Genomic DNA, 26159 nt, shown 5'->3' with positions numbered 1-26159 from the left:
AGAGGCAGAGAGAAAGAGAGAGAGAGAAAAAAAGTCTTCCATCTGTTGGTTCACTCCCCAAATGGCTGCAACGGTGGGAGCTGGGCAGATCTGAAGCCAGAAGCCTGGTGCTTCCTCCGGGTCTCCCACATGGGTGCAGGGGCCCAAGGACTTGGGCCATCCTCTGCTGTTTTCCTGGGCACATTAGCAAGGAACTGAATTGGAAGTGGAGCAGTGGGGACTCCAGCTGGTGCCGATATGGGATTCTGCCATCACAGGTGGTGGCTTAACGTACTAAGCCACAATGCAGGCCAATTGGATGCTTTTTAATTATGTGAATTGATTTCCTTGTCTTTGAGGATAAATTATAAGTCATGGGGCCATTTATAACTTGATCTTTACATTATTCCCTAAGTCGTTAATTTTTAGAAGACTTATTTATTTTAAAGGCAGAGTGACAAAGGGAGAGAGAGACAGAGACAGAGATTTTTTTTTTCCATTCATTAGTTCACTCTTCAAATGAAGCCTGCAACAGCCAGGGCTGGGTCAGGCCAAAATCAGGAGTCCAGAACTCCATCTGGGTCTCTCATGTGAGTGACAGGGATCTAGGTACTTAGGACATCATCTGCTGCCTTCCCAGGTGCGTCAGTAGGAATTTGGATGGTAAGTAGAATACCTGGAACTCAAAATGGCATTCAGATGTGGGACGCAGGCATCCCAACAGCAGCTTCATTTGCTGTGCCGTTATGCCTGGCCCACCTTGGGTCATTTAACAACCTTCACAGCCCTTTTTTGAAAAACACTTTCTTGAGATATAATTCACCCCAATAAAGTGTACCATTCAGTGGTTTTTAGTATCTTGTTTATTTTCAAAGAGTAACTTAGTTTGTGAATTAGAAATTTATAAAAACTCAGTTTATTCTGAAAGATTTTTTAAAATTTATTCAAAGTATTTCTACTGTTGTAAGAGCACAAAAGGTTATTTTAGGCTAGTAACTTAACATTTAAATAAAATGACATAAGCATGCCACAGGAATGCAATCTATATATTTTATTACACGTGCGATCTGAGTGCTTACCTGCGGCTATCTCTAAGGTGTGAGTCTGCACTGTGGCACACATCCCCGCCTGCGGCAGCGCTCAGTGCGGGCGAAGGTGCTATCTGCATCTGTGTGTGTGTTCCATAGGGTGGGTGTCGGTGGGGGAGCATGGGTTTCTACTGAACCTTTGCTGCTGTCGTTTTAGGGAGTAGTTCCCAATCTTGGCCTCGTTTTACTCATTAGAAATGTGGAGCTTGGTTTCTGTTTCAGGTCTTCTCTTTTTCAGATGTAGCTGGCTTGGCACAGAGAAGAAAGACGAGTGAAACTGTGGATAATAAAGGAAGTATTCAGAACGAGCATCCTGCTATAAGTCAAGCCAGAAATGCTTCCTAGCATAAACTCCTGGGCTATGGTAGATATGGAGGAACCTGGAACATGGTCTCTCCTAGCACCAAACTTGAACCAGGCTGGGACAGGGAAGCATAAACAGAGAATTTTAATAGAAGACACAGGCAAGTATAAAACACGAGATAACATAAGGCAGGATGATGGTTTTGAGATGATTAGTAAAGATATGTAACCCTATTTGTCTAACTCTAAACTATAACTGATAGCCTGACAAGTGAAAGTACTTATGAAAGGAGGGGACAAAACATCTGACATTGGGAGAGTCTTAGGAAGTGACTCTTAGGTGTTTGCTGAGCACTAGTAGGTCAAGTGCAGGAGACAGTGGTATAGACAGGAGGCTTTGCAAGGCTTCATTCTACTGAGGAGCAAAGATGCCCATATCAGGTGAGGCAGAAAGAGGGCATCTGGGGCCTGGGGAGAGCATAAGGCACGGCTGGTGAAAAGAAGACCTGCAGCAACATGCTAGGGAGAAAACTGAAGACCAGGTGTGGAGGACCACACCATATGCCAAAGAAAATGCAAGACGTGCAGCAGGTAGAGACCGGAACTCCTCTGTCATTAGTAAGAAACACCTGAAAAATGTGGAGGGGCCCAAGGAGTGGTGCTTTAGGAGACTTACATGGCACTGGTATGGGTTAAAGGCTGGTTAAGGTATTGCTAGGCATGAGAGAATGAGGGCTCAGCTAGTCGGAGAAAAAGAGCTAAGAAGCCTTCATGAGGAAAGCTACAGGGACCAACATTTTGGTGTGATAGGTTAAACCTCCACTTGTGATGCTGGCATCCCATGTCTGAGTGCCAGTTCAAGTCCCAGCTGCTCTGCTTCTGATCTAGCTTCCTGTTAATGCTCTTGGGAAGGTAGCAGAGGATGGCTCAAGTATCTGGGCCCTTGCTATCCATGTGAGAGACCAGGATGGAGTTCATGGCTCCTGGGTTTGGTCTGGCTCAAACCTGGCTATTGTGGCAATTTGGGTAGTGAACCAGTGGATGGAAGATCTTTTCTCCCCACCCCACACCTCCCACTCTGTCTCTCTCTATCATTGTGTCTCCTCCTCTGTCTCTGAGGCTCTGCCTTTCAAATAAATGAGTGATTGAATAATAAATCTTTTTTTAAAAAGATTTTATTTATTTTATTTGAGAGGTAGAGCTACAGACAATGAGAAGGAGAGAGAAGAAAAGGCCTTCCTTCCTTTGGTTCACTCCCCAAATGGCCACAACAGCCAGAGCTGCACCGATCCGAAGCCAGGAGCCAGGAGCTTCTTCCTGGTCTCTCACGTGGGTGCAGGGGCCCAAGGACTTAGGCCATCTTCTACTGCTTTCCCAGGCCATAGCGGAGAGCTGGACTGGAAGAGGGGCAGCCGGAACTAGAACCAGCTCCCATATGGGATGCCAGCACCGCAGATGGAGGATTAACCTACTGCACCACGGCACCGGCCCCTGACTAATAAATCTTAAAAAACAAACAAACAAACAGAAGATCAACCAGGAAAAGACCGTGTTTTGGTAAACAGACTGAAATTTGAGACTTGCTGACATTTAAGGCAATGGCAGGGCTGTCTTGGCATTACGGAGGAGGCAGTGGTGGGGGTGCAGAGTGGCCTGGAAGAGAGGAGCTGGAGGTATGCAATCTGGGTGGAATGTGCACAGAAATGCACACAGTGGGAGGGGATGGGAGGGGGTTAAAGGGTGGAGGACAGAATCCTGGCCCAGGCAGGGAAGTCGTGAAGGACAAAGAGCCAAGAGGAATAGGCAGCTGTTGTAGGACACGCCAGGGGCCAGCAGCTCCTGGAGCAGAGCTCAGAGAGGAAGAGGACTAAAAAGGTGCTGGCAGCTGCCTTTCTATGGATTTTAGGACCACACACTCAGGAGATTTCTGGGAGAACGCATGTTCTGAATGAAGGAATGAATGAATGAAGTGATGAAACAGAGGAAGCAGGCTTAGACCTGCTGTTCTAGAGTAAAGAGCTCTGCATATCTACAGGCAGAGGGAAAAGCGCCAACACAGAGGAGAGGATAAGGAAGCAGCAGCATCCCTGCAGCCGCAGGCAGGCAGAAGATTAACTGGGCACAGAGGGCGACTGGGGCAGCAGGACTGGAGAATGGTGCTTCGGGAGAGGCCGGGAAGCTTGTGAGCAGCCGTCTGCAAAGAGGATACAACTGAACAAGAAAGGAGAGAGCAAAAGGGTGGCCGCAGCTTCCCCTGACACAGTGGTGGACGCAGCCGGTTTTCTTGTGCTTCTTGGTTTCCTCACTCCCTGACCTTCTGCTCCAGGAACCTGCTTCCTCACATGGAGACCAATGCACAAGTCTGGTTGTGATCAGAGGGAGTGGCACACCCACAGGTAAATACAGCCCCAGAGAGGCAGCAGGTGACAGTGAGGCAGCAGTGGCTACAGGTTCCAAGTGTGGTTAAGAAAGAGGCAAAGCAGGTCAGGGAAGTTAGAGGTCAAGGGACTAAAGGTAAGAAAGGGCAACAACAACAGATAGTGGGAGGGAGGGAGCAGGATGGTCAGGTACGGGCAGAGACTGTTGTCGGTCTGAGATCTTAGTAGGAATGGGCTGGAGTGGAGGTGTTAAGAGAAACTGGGAGGACAGGCCCCTACAAGCCTCTAGCGATGTGGATGTGGATGTCAGTGAGAATGACAAATGGAACTTCAGTGAAGGACACTGGGGTCCAGGTGCTAACGTCCTTGCTACTTATTTTACAGTGGTATCTAATTTGAGAAGGATATAGGTCTGAAGGCACGCAAGCCACATGTTTTCAGTACCTCTTAGAAGTCCTGATCTTTATAGATGGCACAATCACTTCCAACATCCCACTCCATCCTCTGGAAGAAATACACCATGGTGCTTTCCAGCAGTAAGCCACTCAAGATGGCCATCAAGGAGAGCTTTCGGTTGATGTTTAGGGTCACTGCAAAAGAAAAGGCAATGGATGAATGATTTGGGCATGAAAATTATGTGGCAATGTGAACTGTTTTATATACCTGGTTCTAGAGAAATCTGTCTCTGTTCCTATTAGTCTGTGCTGTGGCCTTGTCCCACTTTTCCAGTTTGTAAGCCTTTTGAGAGAACCAAAGCCTTTATTTACAACAAAGATGCTGAATTTCTCCTCCATAAGTCAAAAGGCAGATAATGAATACTAAAGAGGAAAAAAATAGATTACAAAGTCATAAAGAGAATAGCAGAAAAAAAAGATACTGAGTGCCAGTTTGTATGATGACAAGCATTATGAAAAAAGTATCAGGGGGCCGGTGCTGTGGCGCAGCGGGTTAATGCCCTGGCCTGAAGTGCCGGCATCCCATGTGGGCACCGGTTCGAGACCAGGCTGCTCCATCTCCGATCCAGCTCTCTGCTATGGTTTGGGAAAGCAGTGGAAGATGGCCCAAGTCCTTGGGCCCCTATACCCGTATGGGAGACCTAGAAGAAGCTCCTGGCTCCTGGCTTTGGATCGGCACAGCTCCAGCCATTACGGCCAACTGGGGAGTAAACCATTGGATGGAAGACCTCTCTCTCTTCCTCTCCTCTCTCTGCGTAACTCTGACTTTCAAATAAATAAATAAATCTTAAACAAACAAACAAACAAAAAAAAAAAAAGAAAAGAAAGTATCAGGTAATAGGTTTATTTAAAAATAGCATTCTGGGCCGGTGCCATGGCTTAACAGGCTAATCCTCCGCCTTGCAGCACCGGCACACCAGGTTCTAGTCCCGGTTGGGGCGCCGGATTCTATCCTGGTTGCCCCTCTTCCAGGCCAGCTCTCTGCTATGGCCTGAGAAGGCAGTGGAGGATGGCCCAAGTCCTTGGGCCCTGCACCCGCATGGGAGACCAGGAGAAGCACCTGGCTTCTGGCTTCGGATCAGTGAGATGCGCTGGCTGCAGCGGCCATTGGAGGGTGAACCAACAGCAAAAAGGAAGACCTTTCTCTCTGTCTCTCTCTCTCACTATCCACTCTGCCTGTCAAAAATAAAGAAAAAAAAAAGAGAGAGAGAGAAGAAAGAGCATCTCCCTCCACCCCCATCACTCTGCATTTCAAATCTAGAAAGCAGAATCATCAATAATAAAAGTGCAAATCCTGTTTGTTAAAAAAAAAATTAAAAAAAATAGCATTCTGGCCAACAGACTCATGAAAAAATGTTCGGGATCACTAGCCGTCAGGGAAATGCAAATCAAAACCACAATGAGGTTTCACCTCACCTCAGTTAGAATGGCTTTCACACAGAAATCAACAAACAACAAATGCTGGCAAGGATAAAGGGAATAAGGTACCCTAATCCACTGTTGGTGGGAATGTAAACTGGTAAAGCCACTATGGAAGACAGCATGGAGATAACTCAAAAATCTGAATATAGACCTACCATATAACTCAGCCATCCCACTACTGGGAATTTACCCCCAAAAATGAAATCAGTAAACAAGAGTTATCTGCACCTCCATGTTTAATGCAGCTCAATTCACAATAGCTAAGACATGGAATCAACCTAAATGCCCATCAACTGAAGACTAAATAAAGAAATTATTTGATATGTACACAATGTAATACTAGACAGCAGTAAAAAAAAAAAAATGAAATCCTGTTATTTGCAACAAAATGGATGAATCTGGAAACATCATACTTAGTGAAATAAGCCAGTCCCAAAGGGACAAATACCATATCTTCTCCCTGATCTGTGAGAACTAATAGAGCACCTAAAACGAATTCTGTAGAAGTGAAATTGACACTTCGAGAGGGATGACTTGAGCTGGCCTTGTCTTGACTGTCAAGGAACAGTTTTGTTTTTTCAGTTTTTTCATTCATACTATTTGTTGAACTCTTTACTTAACATAGAGTTAATCATATGTGTATAAAGTCAGTTGAAAATTGATCTCAGTAAAAAATAAGAATGGGAATAAGAGAAAGAGGAGGAAGTTTGTAACTGTAAAGCTGTATAGCTCTGCATACATTCCTATGGACTTACTTCCAAAGGTACTGTTTAAAAACTTGTCATGGGACTCCAAATCCCATTAAGCTTGGTGATAAAAATGCCATCTTAATTGTTAAAGTGATCATATTAAGTGTTAAAGTGAACATATAGATAGGATTAACTGTTTATAAATAGGATTAAGTGTCTGATAATAATAATAGATATAATTAAAAAGGAGAGAATGTTCCAACATGGGAAGCAGTCCACACAGCAGACCACAGCAGACTCATAGAATGACAACTGCTTTAAGTAACACTCGGACCTCAGAATCAGCACTTAAGCCTTCCTGGTCTGGCTGAAAAGCCTGTGAGAGCATTTTAGGCATGGAAAGCCAAGACACTGTGGCCAAAAAATATTTTATATAAAGGATCTCTGTTGAGACCCCAGCAGAAAGAAGTGGCCATCAAAGAAGGATGTACTTTTCTCTAAAGGGAGGAAAGAACTTCTACTTTGCTTATGGCCTTGTCCAAATACTGACAGAGTGTGTGGACTCAAAAGGCTTCCATAGCCTAGGCAGCTCATATCAAGAGCCTCGGGTGGTCACTAGTGTCATACATAAGAGTATTAATTATTAAATTAACAACAGAAGTCACTGTGTACAAACTCCCCATGCAGGACCTCTGTCCTCAATGAGTTGTATTGTAAGAGTTAACTGTAAAATTAGTTCTCCAATAGTTTTGTGTGTGTGCAAATTGTTGAAATGAAGAATGGGACTGAGAAGGGGAGAGGGAGGAGGAGGAGGGGTGGGAGTGTGGGTGGGAGGGCAGGTATGGTGGGAATAATAACTATATTTCTAAAGTTGTACTTACTAAATTAGTATTCCTTAAAAAATAAATTTAAAAAATAGCATTCTTGTGGCCTGGGAGGGCAGTGGAGGATGGCCCAAGTGCTCAGGCCCTGCACCCACATGGGAGACCAGGAAGAAGCACCTGGCTCCTGGCTTCGGATTGGCACAGTGTGTCAGCCGCAGTCATTTCGGGAGTGAACCAACGGAAGGAAGACCTTTCTCTCTGTCTCTCTCTCTCACTGTCTAACTGCTTGTCCAAAAAAAAAAAAAAAAGCATTCTGTGTACTATCTGGGACCAATAAACAGACACAGGTCTACTTCTTTCCTGGTGTGGCAGGTATTGTCCTGGGTTGGGAGGCAGGTACCTGGCATCCATTCTGGATAAAGTTACATGCCCAGCCATGTAACTTTAGTTACCCCACTTACCCCACATAGCTCCACCACCAACTTCATAGGACAGAGAGAATGCACGTGAAAAAATGTGGAAAATGATATTGTACTAGCAGCTAAATTTAACAAACATTGAGTACCTGCCATGTATATGGCACTAAGGAAACGTTAGGGATAGTTATTATTCTAGGAACAAGTTACATGTTCAACAGGTTGTATGAAAACTGTACCCTAGAAACAATGTGGGTGGAAAGCTGAGAAGGGAGAATTAAAACATACCTCTGATTGCCTGGAAATTTGATGTAAGGACAAATACTTTAATGAGCTTGAGGCATAGAGGTGTATAGTCGTGTTCCCAAATGACAGCTGGAATCAGCAAGAGTTTTCCATAGCTGGATAATAATAATGCTTTCAGTAGCAAAATGAAGTTGGGCTTTTTTTTTGCCGTCATAGGTTGTTCTACCCACAGGAAGGTGAAAATGCCAATTAAAAAGGCAGTTTGTTCTAAGGAGGAGATGCAAAATACAAATATAAATGTTCCCATCCAAATCACATCCCCCTAAAAACAAGTTAACTGTAATTCCAAAATACAGCTTCTCAAGCTGACTTCAGAAGAAATGCCTCATCAATATCAAATTTTCCTCTTCTTTTTATATAAAGCCCTAGATCTTCTGTCCAATCCTGCTGAAATGATGTGAGACATATATTTCACAGTTCCTTTATGAAATATTTCATCATCCAATAAAGGAAAAACAATCCCATTAGAATGGCAGTCAGCTTTCTGAAGATCTTTCTAGAAAGTATGATTCTGTTTAAATATCTTCAGTGTAACAGATCTCCAAAGAAAGAATGAAACTGAGAATGAAAGCTTTTAAGTCTAAAAGATGAAACCTATCCTGAGCACAAAGTAATATCCAAAGATATATATTTTGTACATTGTTTCACTGTTTATTGAATGCTTATTATCTATAAGATTTTAAATATTCTGTTATTTAAATAAAGACTTCCATTTTTAAAAAGAAAGATTTGGGGCCAGTGCCTTGGCTCACTTGGTTAATCCTCCGCCTGAGGTGCCAGCATCCCATATGGGCACCAGTTCCAGTCCTGGCTGTCCCTCTTCCAATCCAGCTCTCTGCTATGGCCTGGGAAAGCAGTGGAGGATGGCCCAAGTCCTTGGGCCCCTGCACCTGCATGGGAGACCTGGAAGACACTCCTGGATTTGGATCGGCGCAGCTCTGGCTGTTGTGGCTATCTGGGGAGTGAACCAGTGGATGGAAGACCTCTCTCTCTGTCTCTACCTCTCTCTGTAACTCTTTCAAATTAATAAAATAAATCTTAAAAAAAAGGCAGAAAGTGGGGCCGGCGCTGTGGTGCAGTGGGTTAACACCCTGGCCTGAAGCGCCGGCATCCCATATGGGCACTGGTTCCAGTCCTGGATGCTCCACTTCCAATCCAGCACTCTGCTCTGGCCTGGGAAAGCAGTGTAAGATGGCCCAAGTCCTTGGGCCCCTGCACCCGCATGGGAGACCTGGAGGAAGCAGCCATCTGGGGAGTGAGCCATTGGATGGAAGACCTCTCTCTCTCTCTCTCTCTCTCTGCCTCTCCTCTCTCTGTGTAACTCTGGCTTTCAAATAAATAAATAAATCTTTAAAAAAGAAAGAAAGAAAGGCAGAATGACAGAGAGGAGAGACAGATCTTCTATTTGCCAATTCACTCCTCAAATGGCCACAATGGATGGGGCTGGGCCAGGTCAAAGCCAGGAGCCTGGAACTCTATCCAGGTCTCCTATGTTGAGAACAGGGACCCAAGTACCTGAACCAACTTCCACTGCTTTCCCAGGTGCATTAGCAGGGCACTGGATCAGAAGCAGTGCAACCAGGACTAGAACTGGTGCTCTTATAGAGTATGCTGGCATCGCAGTTGGCAGCTTAACCCTCTGTGCCACATGCTAGCCCTGGGAGATAACTCTTGATAAACTCCTTTAGGACTTTATAATCCAGTTTGGGATTAGATTAAGACAACAAAAAAAAAAAAATAAAGTAACAGTAGAAAGAAATTTCTGATTAAGCATCAAAAGAACCACTGTAGAGTAGATGCTATATGAATTCCAAACTATTTGAAAACAAGTCTGGTTTTTATATTTGAAAAAAATATGAGGTGGGCATTTGGTTTAGCAGTTACGATGCTGCTGGGGACACCCACATCTCAGTGCTTGGACTGGAGTCCCAGCTATTCTCTGAATTCCAGCTTCTTTATAATATAATGTGTACCCTGGGAGGCAGCAGCTGATGAATCAAGTGTTTGGGTCACTGCCACCCATGTGAGAGTCACAGATAGATTTCCTGGCCACTTCCATAGGCCTGGCCCAGCCCTAACTATTGAGGGCATTTGGGGAGTGAACTGACAGATAGGAGGTGTCTCTATCTGTCTACCATTCAAATGAAAGAAAGGGAGAAAACAGAAAAAACATTATAGAGTTTTTTAAAAGATTTATTTATTTTTATTTGAAAGGCAGAGTTACAGAGAGGCAGAGGCAGAGAAATCTTCCATCCGCTGGTTCACTCCCCAAATGGCCACAACAGCTAGAGCTGTGCTGATCTGAAGCCAGCAGCCAGGAGCCTCCTCTGGGTCTCCCACGCATGTACAGGGGCCCAAGGACCTGGGTCATCCTCTACTGCCTTCCCAGGTCATAGCAGAGAGCTGGATCAGAAGTGGAGCACCCAGGACTTGAACTAGTACCCATATGGGATGCTGGCACTGCAGGCAGTGGCTTTACCTGCTACATCATGGCACCAGCCCCCAAAGAGAGATTTTTAAAAAATGGACACTTGGCAGTTTATCTTTAGAAATTTTAAGACTTTGCTTTTAAATATTTATTTATATATTTCCATTGTATTTGAAAGGCAGAGAGACAGAGATCTTGCATCTCCTGGTTCACTCTGCAAATGCTTCCAACAGCCAGGGTTGGGTTAGGTAGAACGCAGAAGCCAGGAAATCAATCTAGGTCTCTCACACGGGTGACGGGGACCCAAGTATTAGACTAACCATCTGTGGTTTCCTAGGGTGTGCACTAGCAGGAAGCTGGATTAGAAGCAGAGTAGCCAGGACTTGAACTAGGCACTCCAATATGACATGAGCAACCCAAGTGGTGAATTAACTGCTGTGTTAAATATCCAGGCTGAGGCTTTGCTTTATTAAACTTACAATTTGGGGCTGGCACTGTGCACAGCAGGTTAAGCCACCACCTACAGCACTGGCATCCCCTGTGGGTGCTGGTTCTTAAGTTCCAGCTATTCCATTTCCAATCCAGCTCCTTGCTAATGTGCCTGGGAAAGCAGCAGAGGATGCCCCAAGTGCTTAGGCTCCTGCACCCATGTGGAAGACCTGGATGAAGCTCCTGGCTCCAGCTTGGCCCAGACCTGGCTGTTGTGGTCGTTTGGGGAATGAACCAGTGGATGGAAGACCTTTCTCTCCCCCTCTCCCCTCCGTAATTCTGCCTTTCAAGTAAGTAAGTAAATAAATAAATAAACAAATAAATAAATCTTAAAAAAAAAAAAAAGAAAAAGAAAAGATGGCACCTGTTGCAGTGTCTTCACACAGAATAAGGGGTGTGCTCTCAAAAAAAAAAAAAAAAGAACAAGATTTTATTACGTTCTAATTCTTGGGTTACGTGACATGCTCAAGGATGTTTATGAGATATAAAACGTTAATATATCTTTTTGTTTTTTTAAATACAATAATAAGAGACCTAGATTGATTAAAACATGATCTATTTTATTTATTTATTTGTTTATTTTTTTGACAGGCAGAGTTAGACAGTGAGAGAGAGAGAGACAGAGAGAAACGTCTTCCTTCCGTTGGTTCACTCCCCAAATGGCCGCTACAGCTGGCGCACTGCGCTGATCCAAGCCAGGAGCCAGGTGCTTCTTCCTGGTCTCCCATGCGGGTGCAGGGCCCAAGCACTTGGGCCATCCTCCACTGCACTCCCGGGCCACAGCAGAGAGCTGGACTGGAAGAGGAGCAACCGAGACAGAATCTGGCACCCCAACCGGGACTAGAACCAGGGGTGCCGGTGCCACAGGTGGAGGACTAGCCAAGTGAGCTGCGGCGCCAGTGTAAAACATTTTAAAAGATAATAAAGAATTAAGTTTTTAAATTTGGCAAAGTCCAAATTATATCTAAGATTACTAGAAAACGGTCATCATGGTGATGAAGCTATCATCAGCCTTAGAAATTAAATCATAAACAATTGCTGATTGCAAGCTTAAAAAGAGCCTAGATCCTGGTATGTACTTTTCATGGTGCCTAAAGTAGTGCTGGTAGATAATAAATATTTAACAAATATTACTTAAGTGAATGAGTGATCGTGAAGTATAGCTGGTGGTGGCTCATTCAGGTGAGAATGCCTACACGCATGGATGCAATCATTCATTCAGTCAGCTAAACAAACATTTATATAGCACTTACTATAGGCCAGGCACTTTCCTAAATGCTTGGTTATATCAGTGGACAAAACAAAGAACCTTTTCTCTCTTTCAGTTTATGTTAGGGAGGGAAGGCAGATCTTAAACATAGATAATAAAGAACTTCTCTGACATGGTAGATGATAAGTACTACAAGGAAAACAAAGCACAGCAGGGACAGGAGATCAGAAGTATCAGAGGGGAAGAGGTCAGGTCAATCGAGGTGTACTTCACTGTGGTGAATTTAAGCAAAGACTTAACAGATCTAAGGGAATCAGGCATGCGGCTGTCAGAGGGACAAGCACTCCAAGCAGAGGGAATAACCAAATACAAAGGCCTTAAAGTGGAAGCTCCTCTGGTGTGTGGAAGGTAAGTTAATCAGATTCTCTAGGGCAGAACAGATGTGGGAGATGGCAGCCTTGGGGTGGAAAGACGGTTGGGGAGTGGGGCTAGTAACAAAGGGACAGCTATGTTAATCCAGGTGACAGATGAAGATAGCTTATGTCAGGATTGTAGCTGAGGAGGGAGCGGACAGTAGTGGTGGTGTGGTAGTGGGACTATACTGAAGGTGGAGCCAACAGGAACTGCTGACATCTGACTGTGGGCTGGCAAAGAAAGAGGCATCAGGGAAGACTCCAGTGCTTTTTGGGGAAAGCAACCAAAAGAAGGGAGCTAGCAGCAACTGAGAAGGGGAGGCTATAGGTGGAGGCAGAGATGAGTGCGATTTATTAGCTATCCCAGTGAAGATGCTGAAAAGGTGGATGGATACAGGGTCTAGAGGTCAGGAGAAAGGTCTAGATTGGAGAGGGACGTTTGGGAGTTCTGGGTAACAGTAACATGACTTAGGGAGTGAGGGCAAACAGAGGATAAGAGGACACCCAGTCCAGGAATATGATATTGAAATGGACTGCAGACTTATTACTAAAATGCTATTTCACAATCATTAAAGGATTTAGAAAAAAGCACAGACACTAGCAATAAAACAGTCACAGAAACTAATTCAACCCAACTCTGACCCTGGAACATTGATAGCTGAAGTCACAAATTCAAATTCTGACAAAAAGCACTCTCTGAATTTAAGGAATTTGGGGGAGTAGCACATTTTCCCATTTATAAGCAGGCACTTAACAAGTTTTCCCTATTAAATATGTGGCATCAGTGTAATATGACTATACAACATTGGGTAATATCTGCCATTATCAATTTATTTTAATAAAGATGAGCTATAACAATCTTCAAATTGGATAATCAGAACTTAAAAATTAAGAATGTTAATAATATTTTATTATTATCATTTTTAAATAAAAATATTCAAAATATCTTACAAAACTTTCTAATCTGATAACTAATTCCATACCGTACATGTGGTAAAAAAAATAAAAGCAGGTGATTCAGACAAACTCACCAGAGTAGTGATAGAGCTGAAATTTCCTGCATTAGCTAGCTCCTCCTACCAAGGCTTAAGACTATGTGTCTTCATTTTCACCAGAATAGTTATGTACTAGTTAATTAAGAATGTAAAGTGCTTACCTAAAGAAGCAATGGCAAACATTCTATAGAAATCCCATTCTTTAGCATATCTGATCAAGTCGTCAGGGGCAGTGTTCTGGTTTGAATCTTGAAGCTGCCACCACCTCAGGTATGCTTCACAAAGCAAACAAAACACGCAGAGTTTTCCATGGATCTGACAGTCAAAGACATTGCTGTTCAGTTAGGTAAAGAAACAGTTGTACTTAACATCAACAGGCACAGATACAGTTAAATATATGTAGTTTTGAGGTCTGTCCCATGTAGTTGACTTTCAAATTCACAACTGCATAATTAAGTGGCTACTTGCATTGATTCTGTAAACCAGTGTTTCCCAAGATACAATATATGTTAGAATCACATGAGAAGATTTTCCAAAATATTAATGTCTAGGCCCTAGTCCTGATTCAGAATCTCTGGTAGTATAGCCTAGGCATGTATATTTGGAAATAGTTCCTTGGGTAGAGTCTAATCTGCACGCTAGTTACGAGTCACTGCTTTAACTAGCAGTTCAACTTTATGTTTTTTGATGTCTGTCCTATATACAAAATCAATCACAGAATTTATATGACTTGGGTATGGGTGGAAATAGCAATATAAGAATAGATTTAATCTTAAATGTCATGATACTACATAAGAAACTATTAGTCTGAACATGAATTTTAAATCTCTGGAGGCCAGCGTTGTGGTGGAGTGGGCTAAGACTCCACCTGTGGCGCTGGAATCCCATATGGACACCAGTTCAAGTCCTGGCTGCTCCTTTCGATCCAGCTCTCTGCTGTGTCCTTGGAAATCAGTGGAAGATGGCTCAAGTGCTTGGGCCCCTGCACCCGTGTGGGAGACCTGGAGGAAGCTCCTGGCTCCTGGTTTCAGATTGCCTCAGCTCTGGCCATTGTAGCCATTTGGGGAGTGAACCAGTGGATGGAAAACATTTCTCTCTGTCTCCCTCTCTTTGTAACTCTGCCTCTCAAATAAAAAAAATATATATATATATTAAAAATTATATATATAATATATATATATATATATCTGGCTGGATGAGTATAAATTGATATATTTTGAAAAAGAGCAATTTAAAGGTAGAAATAAACTGGAAGCTCTTAAGTATTTGAAATTTTGGCTAAAACAGACAATAAGAATTGGCTTTTTTCTACAAATTTCTCTGAGGAATTAGCTTTTTCCATGAGTGTGAAGAGAACAGGGAAAGCACATGTGCAGACCCAACGTGATCATCAAGCCGGTACCCAAGGTTCCTCAGTTGGCACACTGCTTCCCCTGCTGTCCTCTAGAGTCATCTGAGCAGCTGATGCCTGGGTCCCATCCCCAAAGATGCTGACTGAAGTGATTCTGGGGAGACCTCAGCTTGGGAGGTTTAACCTCCCACTCTCCCACCAGGAGGTTCTAATGTGCCGCAAAGTTTGAGAATCAATGCTCTGGTCGCGTAACTTAGAGGATGGAGCAGGGCCAAATAAATTGCATTGTTAGTGTCCATGTCAGCCAAAATTCAGAGCTGCTAGCTTAAGCTGATAAAACTACAGGATAGTCAGTTAAATCCAAGTATCAGACATACAACACGTAATTGTTTTGTGTAAGTGTGTCCCATGCAATATTTGGGACACACTTACACATTAAAATTTATTTATTATTTCTTTTTCAAACTTAGAATCTGAAAATTTGATTTTTAGCTTTTTTCAAAATAGATATTCAATATTTTTATCTATCAACTCTACCCAAACTATTAGAGTTTACAATACATATATTAAATGTGTATTTTGAAAAACCCAACTTTGTAAGTTAGCACTTTGCTGACCAAACTGAACATTGTCATTTACCTCATACATTCCCTTAATTGCAGAGTATAAAATACAATAAATTATGTTTTAAAATAGTTTTCTTATAATGTTTGCTTAGTTGTTTTAGTTTTCATTCTTTCCCTACCTAGATACATTTAATTATGCCTGTTCAAAATCAATGATGATTGTTTTAATAGGTAACCAATTAACAGGTAATAGTTTGTCAATTTCCTGCCAGTGCCTACAGACTCAAACATTCACTAAGTATTATGCACCTTTCTCAATCAACACTTGTTATTTCTAGAAACTTCCATAAATGCTGAGATAAAAGACCCTCAAGTTAATTTTTTGTAATGCTCTTTAATTTTGTTCAAAATTCTTATTCTTTTAAAATAACAAAGCATCAAGTAGTATTAAAAAATAAAAAAATTATGACAACTTACATTTATTTTAGTATTGAAAAGAATATGCCTATAGGCCTGGGCTTTGCATAAAATAGCATTAATCAAGATAATAACAGGATCATACTCGATATATTTGTCTACAGGTTTCTGGCAGGATTCCTGAAATAATGCAAGATAATATTAGAACAAACAAATTCATACATTTTGAAATGTTAAAGGACTTTAAAATAGGAGACTCTATTTTAGACTACTACAGCAATAAGGTCATACCAGCATTTACTGAAATAAACTTATTCAGATATAAAATGTTCATCTATATGAAAACTAGCTCCAGAAGTGACCAAATATAATCTGTAAGGCTAGAAATGTTAATATTTTAGAGGCAAGATAAAACAATACTTGATTTAAAGACTGATTTTAGGTAGAAAATTATCCCAGAAGATTCTACTTTCAATTTGCAAGAATTCTATTTTCAGTTCCTCTTTTGATTTGTAGGAATTGTTACCAAATATGTAAGTATATAATATACTTTCAATGATAAAGTATTGCCTGCTGAGTAGATGGCCCTCAACTCCATGGTTCCTGAAATATGATTTGGAGCAAAGTGTTCAGCAAAGTGATCTTGTCCCCAGGGCTTCTAGTGGGTGCCAATAATCCTGAGGCCATGGAAGCCTGTTTTTTCTCTCCAATACCATTGAAAATATAGAAAGGAAATGTTCTTTGCTGCAGTGGAAATGGTGGAGAGTACAGGGTTGTATGTAAGGAACTTTGCTGTGCAGCTTGGTCACCAAAACTAAGTTCCTAGTAAATGTCTTCCCCCATGAAAGGTCACCAATACAGAGTTCGGGTTCTCTGGACACATGATTACGATGTAATCAAATCCCAGAACCATCAAAATATATAAAACTGCAGATAGGGGGTGGTGTTTAGCCTAGCAGTTAAAACGCCCAGGTCCCCCATCGGAGTACCTGGGTGTAATACCTGACTCCTGCTCCTGACTCTAGTTTCCTCCTAAGTTAGACCCTGAGAAGAAGTAGTGATGGCTCAAGGAACTGGGCTCCTGCCACCTATATAGGAGACCTGGATTGAGTTCCGGGCTTCAGCCAGTTGCAGGCATCTGGGGAATGAACTAGTGGATGGGAGCTCCTTGTCTCTCAAAAAACCCCAACAAACAAATCAACCAACTAACCAATCAACCAACCAACACACCGAAGGTATGTAAGAACAAGTTCACTGGAAATGTGACATGTGAAGCCGTATTGGTGATAAAGTGGCATTAATGCTACAGTTCACTTCATCAAATGAATGGCTACAACTCAAACAAAGCATTTTGAAATGTTGAGAGGACAAAATAGAAATAAAGGGATGGCCTTTTAGCTACATCAAAATTCTAGAAAAAATGAGATCGACCTGATTAACCCTGTGCATCCAATTTAAAGGGCTTCTTCATTTATGTCATTACAAGAAATAGGTTATGTTTTCCCCAGCATCCAAGGAGATGTGCTATTACATCAAATTTAAATCTACTTAATCAGAGGTATAGGGGCCAGCGCCGTGGCGCACTAGGTTACTCCTCCGCCTGTGGCGCCGGCATCCCATATGGGTGCCGGTTCTAGTTCCGGCTGCTCCTCTTCCAGTCCAGCTCTCTGCTGTGGCCTGGGAAAGCAATGTGGAGGATGGCCCAAGTGCTTGGGCCCCTGCACCTGCACGGGAGACCAGGAGGAAGCACCTGGCTCCTGGCTTTGGATCGGTGCAGCTCTGGCAGCTGGCAGCCACCTGGGGAGTGAACCAACGGAAGGAAGACCTTTCTCTCTCTCTCTCTCTCTCTCTCTCTCACTCACTCACTCACTCACTGTCTTTAACTCTGCCTGTCAAATAATTTGAGGGAGTTAAGCAGGAACCAGCAGCAGGAGACAAAGCAACTGTTTTTTCTACTGTGTTCATTTCTTTGGCAAGTGTTTTTGGATTGGCTCTTTAATTCATAACAATAGCTCTCTCTTCTTAGTCATTTTGTGAACCAGGCACTTCCATGGTGCTAATCACTTACCTTCTCCCATAAGTCTCTAACCTCAGGGAGCTTACAGTTCAGAAGAGGAAGACAGACAAGTCACCAGGACATGATCTGTTAAGTGCTACAATGGGATGAGTATAAGGTGACAAGAAACCACACAGAAGAGGCTGCTTCCAGCATCAATCACATGTTATGGGGCTGATGCCATGGTGCAGTAGGTTAATCCTCCGCCTGCAGTGCCAGCATCCCATATGGGCGCCAGTTTTAGTCCCGGCTGCTCCACTTCCAGTCCAGCTCTCTGCTATGGCCTGGGAAAGCAGCAGAAGATGGCCCAACTCCTTGGGCTACTGCACCCACATGGGAGACTGGGAAGAAGCGCCGGGCTCCTGGCTTCAGATTGGCGCAGCTCCAGCCGTTGCAGCCATTTGGGGAGTGAACCAATGGAAGGAAGACCTTTCTTTCTGTCTCTCCCTCTCACTGTAACTCTACCTCTCAAATAAAATAAATAAAATCTTTAAAAAAAAAATCACATTTATGTGCTCTGTCCATCTTGCCTGCACAGCATTCTGAATGTGTTATAAAGACTAAGAACTCGTCAAAGTCTTCTGGTTCCCTTCCAGTTAGTTTAGACCTAATTTTTCCTTGTTATCCCTCTGGCATTTGTTTTTCTCCATCAGTGCTTCTTTCAGCTTTCTTCCTGCTTTCATCTTGAATGTGAGGAAGAAAACCACAAAGTAAAACAAAACAAAACAAAACCCCACACTACAGTAAAATAGCTTACTGTTAGTTATATTTGCTAAATGTGCTTTATTTTGGCAAACTGTTCCTTTCCATCATCTACTACTTAATGCTATTTACTGTGTAAGTATCCTGAAAGGAGTTTCCTTCTAAGAAACTGCTATAGCACAGGAGCCATACATATTCTTGGGACTCAAATACTGCCTTCTACAACCTCAATCTCAACATGCATAATTTTGCTATGTTCTCCAAGCCCCAAATGAGTCACATATTTTAGAATATACACCTGCAGAACCAATTTTTTTTTAAATTTATTTGACAGATAGAGTTAGACAGTGAGAGAGAAAGGTCTTCCTTCCGTTGGTTCACCCCCTAAATGGCCGCTACAGCTGGAGCTACGCCGATCCAAAGCCAGGAGTCAGGAGCTTCCTCCTGGTCTCCCATCTGGGTGCAGGGGCCCAAGTACTTGGGCCATCCTCCATTACCTTCCCGGGCCACATCAGAGAGCTAGACCGGAAGAGGAGCAGCTGGGATTAGAACCCAGCACTTATATAGGATGCTGGCACCGCAGGTGGAGGATTAATCTAGTGAGCCATAGCGCCAGCCTGGAACCAATTTTTCATGAAAATTCTTGAGGATGCTTCCTTCCCAAGAGCTCTAGAACCATTCTCTTTCCCACTCATTCTCAATTCTGTTTAATCTTAGTATATATATTAAAAGTAGAACCTTCTGGATTTTAAGCCCTTCAGGGGCAGGGCTGTGTCTTGTTCATCTTTGCATCCAGCATCCAGAGAATGGAGGCTAAAGGCTGTGGGCCTGAGAATCTTAAAGGAGTCATGTTTTACTTTGTTACCATAATCATGAAATTAACAAATATGTGAGCAGGCCAGGAACTCTACCATTGTAGAATATTAAAACAATTGTATCTTTAAGTAGAATTCTAATAAATCCTGAAAATCTGAAACAAAGGGATTGATTAAAACAAGGAACATGCACAGCACATTGGGAAAATCAGGGAAACCCAGAAAGGCAAACTGGGAAGAATGGCAACAGAAAAACAAGAGCCACAAGGAAATATCTCAGGATGAAAAACACAGACAGGAGATCAGGTTGAGTATATATGACTGACTCCAAATCTGTCAGGGAAGAAACTAAAGTATGCATGAGTTACCTGTTGTAACCACTTAGAAACTCTGTATATTGTTTCAGAACAAATAGCCGATATCTAAAAACTTTTATCTCAGAAGCTGGGGAGTCTAAAAAATTAATCACATTGGTTTACTTCTAAGTCTGGCATCGACTAAATGCTCTTCCCTGAGTAATGCTATTTTGGCATACAATTTGCTATGCATTAGCCTGACAAAAATGAGGACATTACATACTCTCATTATGGAATGGCTATGTACAATGAGTCCATAATGTACTGTGCCACCATTCTGTGTTCCAAATATAACTGTGTGTGGAAGAGTACAATGTGTGGGGGGGAAGGGCATGGCTGTTGACCTAAACAGCTGTCCAATAATTATTTTGTCTTTTCATTCATAAAAAGGATAAAGAGGCACACATCTGATGATTAGGAAAGGGATCTTATTAGCCTAATGTCAATAACAATAAAATACTGTTTTATATTACTGACAATTACTAACTAAAATGCATTATAGAAATACCAACTTTTCTTGGGACAAAATTTCATACTCACAGTGTGTAGTTATCACCTTCCAGATGAACCACTTAACTGGTCCAGTTCCAAAGTCATTAAATTTAGGCCATATAAGATACTGTTCTTGCTCTTATAGCAGAATGGTGGTGAATATGCAAATGTAAAAACCTGGAAATGGCTCATTCAACAAATATTTATTGAATACCTAGTATGTGTCACGCATTGTTCGGTTGATCTCAACATATTAATGAATAAAACAAAGTTTCTCTTCTTGTGTAGCTTACATTTCAGCAATAGGAGACAGGTAAATGCACAAAGTTTCAAGGAGAAGCAAGTAATGAGGTCAAAGGCTGCTGATGCCTAACTGAGAACTGAATACTGGATTTGACAGGTAGAAGTCAAATGCAATGGTAACAAGAACAGATATGCTGGGTGGGGAAGAGTCTAAATTAGGAGAGGAAATAAGGCCACAAGCAAAGGGGAAACAGCAGAAGAAGCTAAAGGTGGAGATGGGGTCAAGACTGTTTTGTTGTCTTTTTTTAATGGAGGAAATAACAGTACCTGTGCTGGTGGGAATGCTTCAGGAGAAAGCAGAGTACTGCTACAGAGATGTTCACCAGTCAGTGGAAGAGGATGGGATCTAGTGTGTTAAGTGGAAGAACTGGTTTTAGATGTGTGTACCTATGGTTCATTCATAGTAACTGGAGGGGGACAGAATATGAAGAACAAGCGCTAGTGTTAGGTTTATGTGGAAACATGAAAGTACTTGGGGAACTAACAGGATTACCAGATGGCATGAAGCACTCGCATGGATTAACAGCCATGAGTTTAAGGTGTCCCCCTCTGCACCCCAGCAATGTACAGCTGCAAAGATGTAGGTACAGACAGACAATATGTTGGATTTAATAAGGGTTGATATCAAGCACAGAGAGGAGAAGCCTTTGGGAGAGGAACAGGAAATGGACCATGTATGCACGATTGTGTTAAATGCAGATTATACGAGGGGGCTTCAAAAAACTTGATGGGAAAAGAAATTAAAAGATATGTTTATTTTGGTGTAAAAAATTCTGTGTAAGTACACACTCACATTTTGCCTACTCTTGTATATTACTGTAGACCATGTTTTAGTAATGAGGTTTATTAGAAAATCATTTGCAGATCAGAAATGGGATAATGATGTGCTGACGGCCTACTATGTGACAGGTTCTTTGCTAAAGCCCCCAACAGAACTTCAGATTTTGTACTCTTTAAATATAAGACCATCCCCTATAAATAGTCTATGAATACCTCGGAAGCAAAATTTTTACTTCCTCACTTTTGGTTTTTGTAGGTGCTTTGTACACAGGAGACATTCAGTAACTACAAAGGATGAAATCTGAAAGCATTCTAGAAGAATTCAACATGGGTTGCGGAGAACAAGGACAGTAACACGTCTATCAAAGGGAGAATAACTAGAATGAAGTAGCTTTAGTTACTTCACTGAGCCCAAATGCCATTCTAACTCGGTCTCTAAATTTCTCGGCATTGCGATCGTCATCTCCACCAGATGGGTCTCTTCGCCCGGTAGGAGAAAAGCGTCCTACGGTAGGGAGCTCTCTATCACTATGCGAACTCATGCAAAGACCCCGGGCGGGAATGTCAAGCATCGAACAGAAGACTCCATTCGAGGACGCTACCCTTAGTAGCCCCCAGATCCCCGCCTTGCCATTTTCTTCCCAAGGGCACCCCACAGCTGACCACTTACGCAGATGGTTATCTTCAGCACGCCGTGGTTATAGTCTCGGTACAACTCCTTGGCCTCCTGGTTGCATTCAATGCACCTGTACTGGTAGGAGGCCGAGGCGCCAGGAGTGACTCCCACTCCATCCGTGCTCGCCTTCCCCGGCCGCTGCCCACTCCGCCCGCCAGTGCCCATTTCAACTCAACTGCCGCCCACAACTTCCGATTCAGTGGCGGGGAAGACGTTAAGACGCCAGACGCCAGACCGGAAGACCTGAGCCGCGCGGTGCTTCATGGGACTCGTAGTCCAGAACTGGAAAGGCGACCCGACTGAGATGGCACAGAAGGGACTACAACATCCAGGAGGCAATGCTTCTCCGCTTCCCCCGCCCCTTGCCACGGCCCACCTGCCAGCGGTGGGTGAGAGGCGGGGAGGCCCAAGCGCGGGGGCCACTGCTGCCGCACATGCGCCTTGAGGGAAGATGGCACCTGCCGGCTGCTGCTGCTGCTGCTGCTGCTACTGCTGCTGCTGCTGTTGGGGCGGCGCTGTGGCCGCCGCGGGCGCCGCCCGGCGCGTCCTAGTGCTGCTGCTGCTGGGGGTCCTGTCCACCGCGTTGTACCCGGGCACCCTGGCCACTGAGCACTACTCGCCACTATCCCTGCTCAAGCAGGAGCTGCAGCACCGGCAGCAGCAGGAGGCCCCAGCGGGCGGCGGCGGCTGCATCCCGCAGTCGGGAGACTGGGGGGACCAGTACTCCGCCGAGTGCAGTGGTGAGTGGGCGGCAGCGGGCGGGCAGCGGGGTCGACTCAAGCCGCGGGGGCGATGGGGCCGTGCGGGCGGCGCGCTGTGAGGCCGGGTGTGGGCCTCATCAACCCCTGACTGCAGCGTGTGCTCCGCGGGAGTCGGCTCAGCCCGGGGGTCCCGCCGGGCAGCTTCCCGCCGCTCCCTCCCACGCCGTCGCGCGCCCTTCTCCCGCAGCTGTCTTGGCGAGGCGGTGAGTGAGGAGCTGACAGCTTGTTCCCGGGGCCAGGGTGGCCTCTCCGGAGTCTGAAGCAACTGTTGTAAGGGTGGAAGGGGCAATGGCAGGTGGCCTGGGCAGCCCCTTTTTCGCCGCCGCTACCCCCTCGGCGGACGAGGACTCAGCCCCGCGCCTCTGCGGAGCCCGCTCCCGGAGTGGGATACCTGGTGCATCTTAGGCAAGGAATTCAGATATTCTGACCTCCCAGGTTGAAGACTTGTATTAAACACAGCCCCTAAAAATTCGGTCCCTGGAAAGAAGAAAGGAAAGAAAGAGCAAGCCTGCTTTATCTGCTCGTTGACATCTTGCTTCCAGTGTTTAAGATTGACCCGTGAGCTGTCAGGTGTTCCCCAGAGGGTAAAGAGTCCTGCAGGCCTTGAGCCTGTGCGTATCAGCTGTGTGTGTGTGTATTGGAGCTAGGCCAGCTCATTCATTAATATTGTGTGCTGTTGACCTCAGTTGTGTGTGTGTTTTTTTTTTAAGATTTATTTTATTTATTTGAAAGAATTGCAGAGAGAGAGAGAGAGAGATCTCTTCCAATTGCTTGTTCACTTCCCAAATGACCACAACGGCAGAGCTGAGCTGAGCTGAAGCCAGGAGCCAGGAGCCAGGAGCTTCCTCCGGGTCTCCCACGTGGGTGCAGGGGCCCAAGGACTAAGGGCCATCTTGTACTGCTTTCCCAGGCCACAGCAGAGAGCTGGATCGGAAGTAGAGCAGCTGGGATTCTAACGGATGTCCACATGGGATGCCACTGCTGCAGGCTAGGTCTTCAGCCCCCTGTGCCACAGCGCTGGCCCTGAACTCAGTTTAATAAATCATGGAGGATGTTTCTGGGACAAAGTACTTATGTATTTTTTGTTTGTTTTGAAGTTCGGTAGTCACCTTTCAGTCACCTCATTTTCTCATTCTCCTTTTTCTTTTCTTTTCTTTTTTTTTTTTTTTTAATTTATTTATTTGAAAGAGTTACATAGAGAGAGAAGAGGCAGAGAGAGAGTGAGACAGAGAGAGAGGTCTTCCTTGCATTGGTTTACTCCCCAACTGGCTGCACCAGCCAGAGCTGCGCCTATCGGAAGCCAAGAGTCAGGAGCTTCTTCCGGGTCTCCCACGTGGGTGCAGGGGCCCAAGGACTTGGGCCATCTTCTACTGCTTTCCCAGGCCATAGCAGAGAGCTGGATTGGAAGAGGAGCACCTGGGTTTCTAACCTGCGCCCATATAGGGTGCCGGCGCTTCAGGCCAGGGTGTTAACCTGCTGTGCCACAGCGCCGGCCCCTCATTCTCCTTTTTCCATGTGAGTTCCTCTATGGCTTGCTTGGGAAAGGGCCAGAGTCCACCAACTCAGTTAGGAGCTGAGACTTAATAGTAATATTTTTTAGTACCTGTTTCTTAGTTGAGAGGTCAAGATTAGCACAATCTGATTTCCTTTTAGCACAATCTGACTTCCTTGAGGAAGTCTCACTCACTGAGCATCTTGTGACTTCTTTGTTTTGTAGTACAAGCCTTGAGCTGCTAACAGCATCCATTCTGGTGATTCTGAGCAAGCGAATTATCTATCTTTGCAAAATTGCTACCTCTTGCAAAGGCGCTGCGAGGAAAATGAGAATAAATTGACATATATGCAGCGCTTTATGTTTGGTGATGTTATAAGTGCTTTGCATGTATTAGCCTGGTATATTAGCCTATCAGAGAAAATAGTGACTTTGGGTGCCAGCGTCGTAGCACAGTAGGTTAAGCTGCCACCTGAGTTGTCAGCATCTCATGGGCACTTTGGCTGCTCCACTTCCAATCCAGCCCCCTGCTAATGTGCCTGGGAAGCCATCGGAAGATGGCCCAAGCTACTTGGGCTCCTTCTGTCCAGAAAAAGCTCCTGGCTCCTGGCTTAGGATTGGTTCAGCTCTGGCCATTGTGGACATTTGGGGAGTGAACCAGCAGATGGAAGATCTCTCTCTCTCTCTCTGCCTTTCAAATAAATAAATAAATCTTTTTTTAAAAAGTTTTATTTAATATTCTAATTTTATGGATCTGGTCAGTTAAGGTCTAGACAAATTATAACTTGTCCAGTGTTTTAAGAAGTCGGGTTGTTCTTTCTACCAAAGCTAACCTGAGTTTCACTCAAATGTATCATTCACCCTCTGTTACATATATTTTAATGTATTCATTACAGAGTCCAAGGTGTTTTTTAATATTCTGAGCATATGCATTTCTATAGTTTTTTTCAAAAATATTTTGTTTTCTTCTTTTGAACATGTTGTCATAACAAGAGTGAGTATATAACTTTTTTTTCATAAGGTCTTCAAGACCCTTTTGACAACTCCTAGATAGGGTAATCTTATTCTTGATACCTTTGTCATAGTTTTCAAATAGCCACCTCCACCTAACTGATGACCTTAGCACTGTCCATACTAAATGCCCTGATAAATCTGGATGATTAATTTATAACCTGAAGTAATTGTTTTTTGTTTGTTGAAATTAATAGTCCAAGAATTGTTTATTTTTCTACAGTTCTTTGTGGACAAAGAACATTCAGTGTCTGTCTACCTAATTTGGGAGTTGCTAACTGCCTGAAAAATAAAGAAGCAGTGATGAACCTACTGTGTGTTTTTGACAGTCAGTAAGACTTAGATTGTTGAAGTATATGGTAGCTGTCTTAATTGAGGAATTGGGCAGTAAATTCATGAAATCCATCTTATTGCTCACAGCACTCAAATCATTGCTATGCCTTGCGGTATTAGGGAATCAATAGAGGGAAACTTTTGTAAGGAGAGTCATTTCCTTTTTTGTTGTAAGAGGAAGCTGAGGACCAGATGTTGTGGTCTGTCACGGCAGGGGCGGTTACCCTTGCTCTCGGATGCATGCATTGATTCTTCCCCCGCCTGGGCCCTGGTTTTCTGTGTGTGTGAAGGTTTTGCGGCACATCTCTTCAGATCTTTTCTTCAAGGCATATCTGAGTAAATTTGCCCATGTAAAGTAGCTGGCTTATTTTAAGCCCAGAGACTGAGCTACAACGTGGGACTCATACATCGTTGTTACACTCGATCTTAGCCAAAAGGCCAAGAAGGGACTCCTGTATTGTTGTGTGGCCAAGTCTTGGCCGCTGTGGCATGGCCAGAAGGATGTTGCCTCTTTGGTTAACTGAACACGCTTTGCAGAACGTCTGCTGGTTTAGGAGCCGTGTTGTGGGGCTGCCATTGTGGCGCAGCAGGTTCAGCTGCCACCTGTGTGATGCTGACATCCTTTTTTATCAGAACACTGAGGGCCAGGTACA

General features: G+C 43.9%; 2 protein-coding genes across 7 annotated transcripts in view; one reads left to right on the top strand and one right to left on the bottom strand.

The window, feature by feature from the left end:
- Positions 1-863: 863 nt before the first annotated feature.
- On the bottom strand, positions 864-22123 carry ARV1 (ARV1 homolog, fatty acid homeostasis modulator). The gene is made up of 6 exons (XM_062210598.1): positions 21904-22123; positions 15790-15909; positions 13557-13710; positions 7843-8067; positions 4193-4338; positions 864-1344 (listed from the first exon to the last, which is right to left on the bottom strand). Exons 1-5 carry the CDS (start codon positions 22072-22074, stop codon positions 4196-4198), a joined length of 813 nt encoding a protein of 270 aa, XP_062066582.1. The 5' UTR covers positions 22075-22123; the 3' UTR covers positions 864-1344; positions 4193-4195.
- Positions 22124-22345: 222 nt separating this feature from the next.
- TTC13 (tetratricopeptide repeat domain 13) overlaps positions 22346-26159 on the top strand; it is a 91165-nt gene continuing 87351 nt past the window's right edge. For all 6 annotated transcript variants that reach the window (XR_009867929.1, XM_062210597.1, XM_062210596.1 and 3 more), the window contains exon 1: positions 22346-22649. Coding sequence is in view for 5 of the 6 variants with exons in the window: in XM_062210597.1 (XP_062066581.1) it covers positions 22361-22649 (289 nt within the window). In the remaining variant the exon portion in view is untranslated. The remainder of the gene's footprint in view (positions 22650-26159) is intronic.

The sequence above is a fragment of the Lepus europaeus genome, chromosome 14, assembly GCF_033115175.1.
Source record: "Lepus europaeus isolate LE1 chromosome 14, mLepTim1.pri, whole genome shotgun sequence".
NCBI lineage: Eukaryota > Metazoa > Chordata > Mammalia > Lagomorpha > Leporidae > Lepus > Lepus europaeus.
The sequence above is the reverse complement of the archived record's forward strand: the minus strand, read 5'-3'. Positions and strand labels throughout refer to the sequence as shown.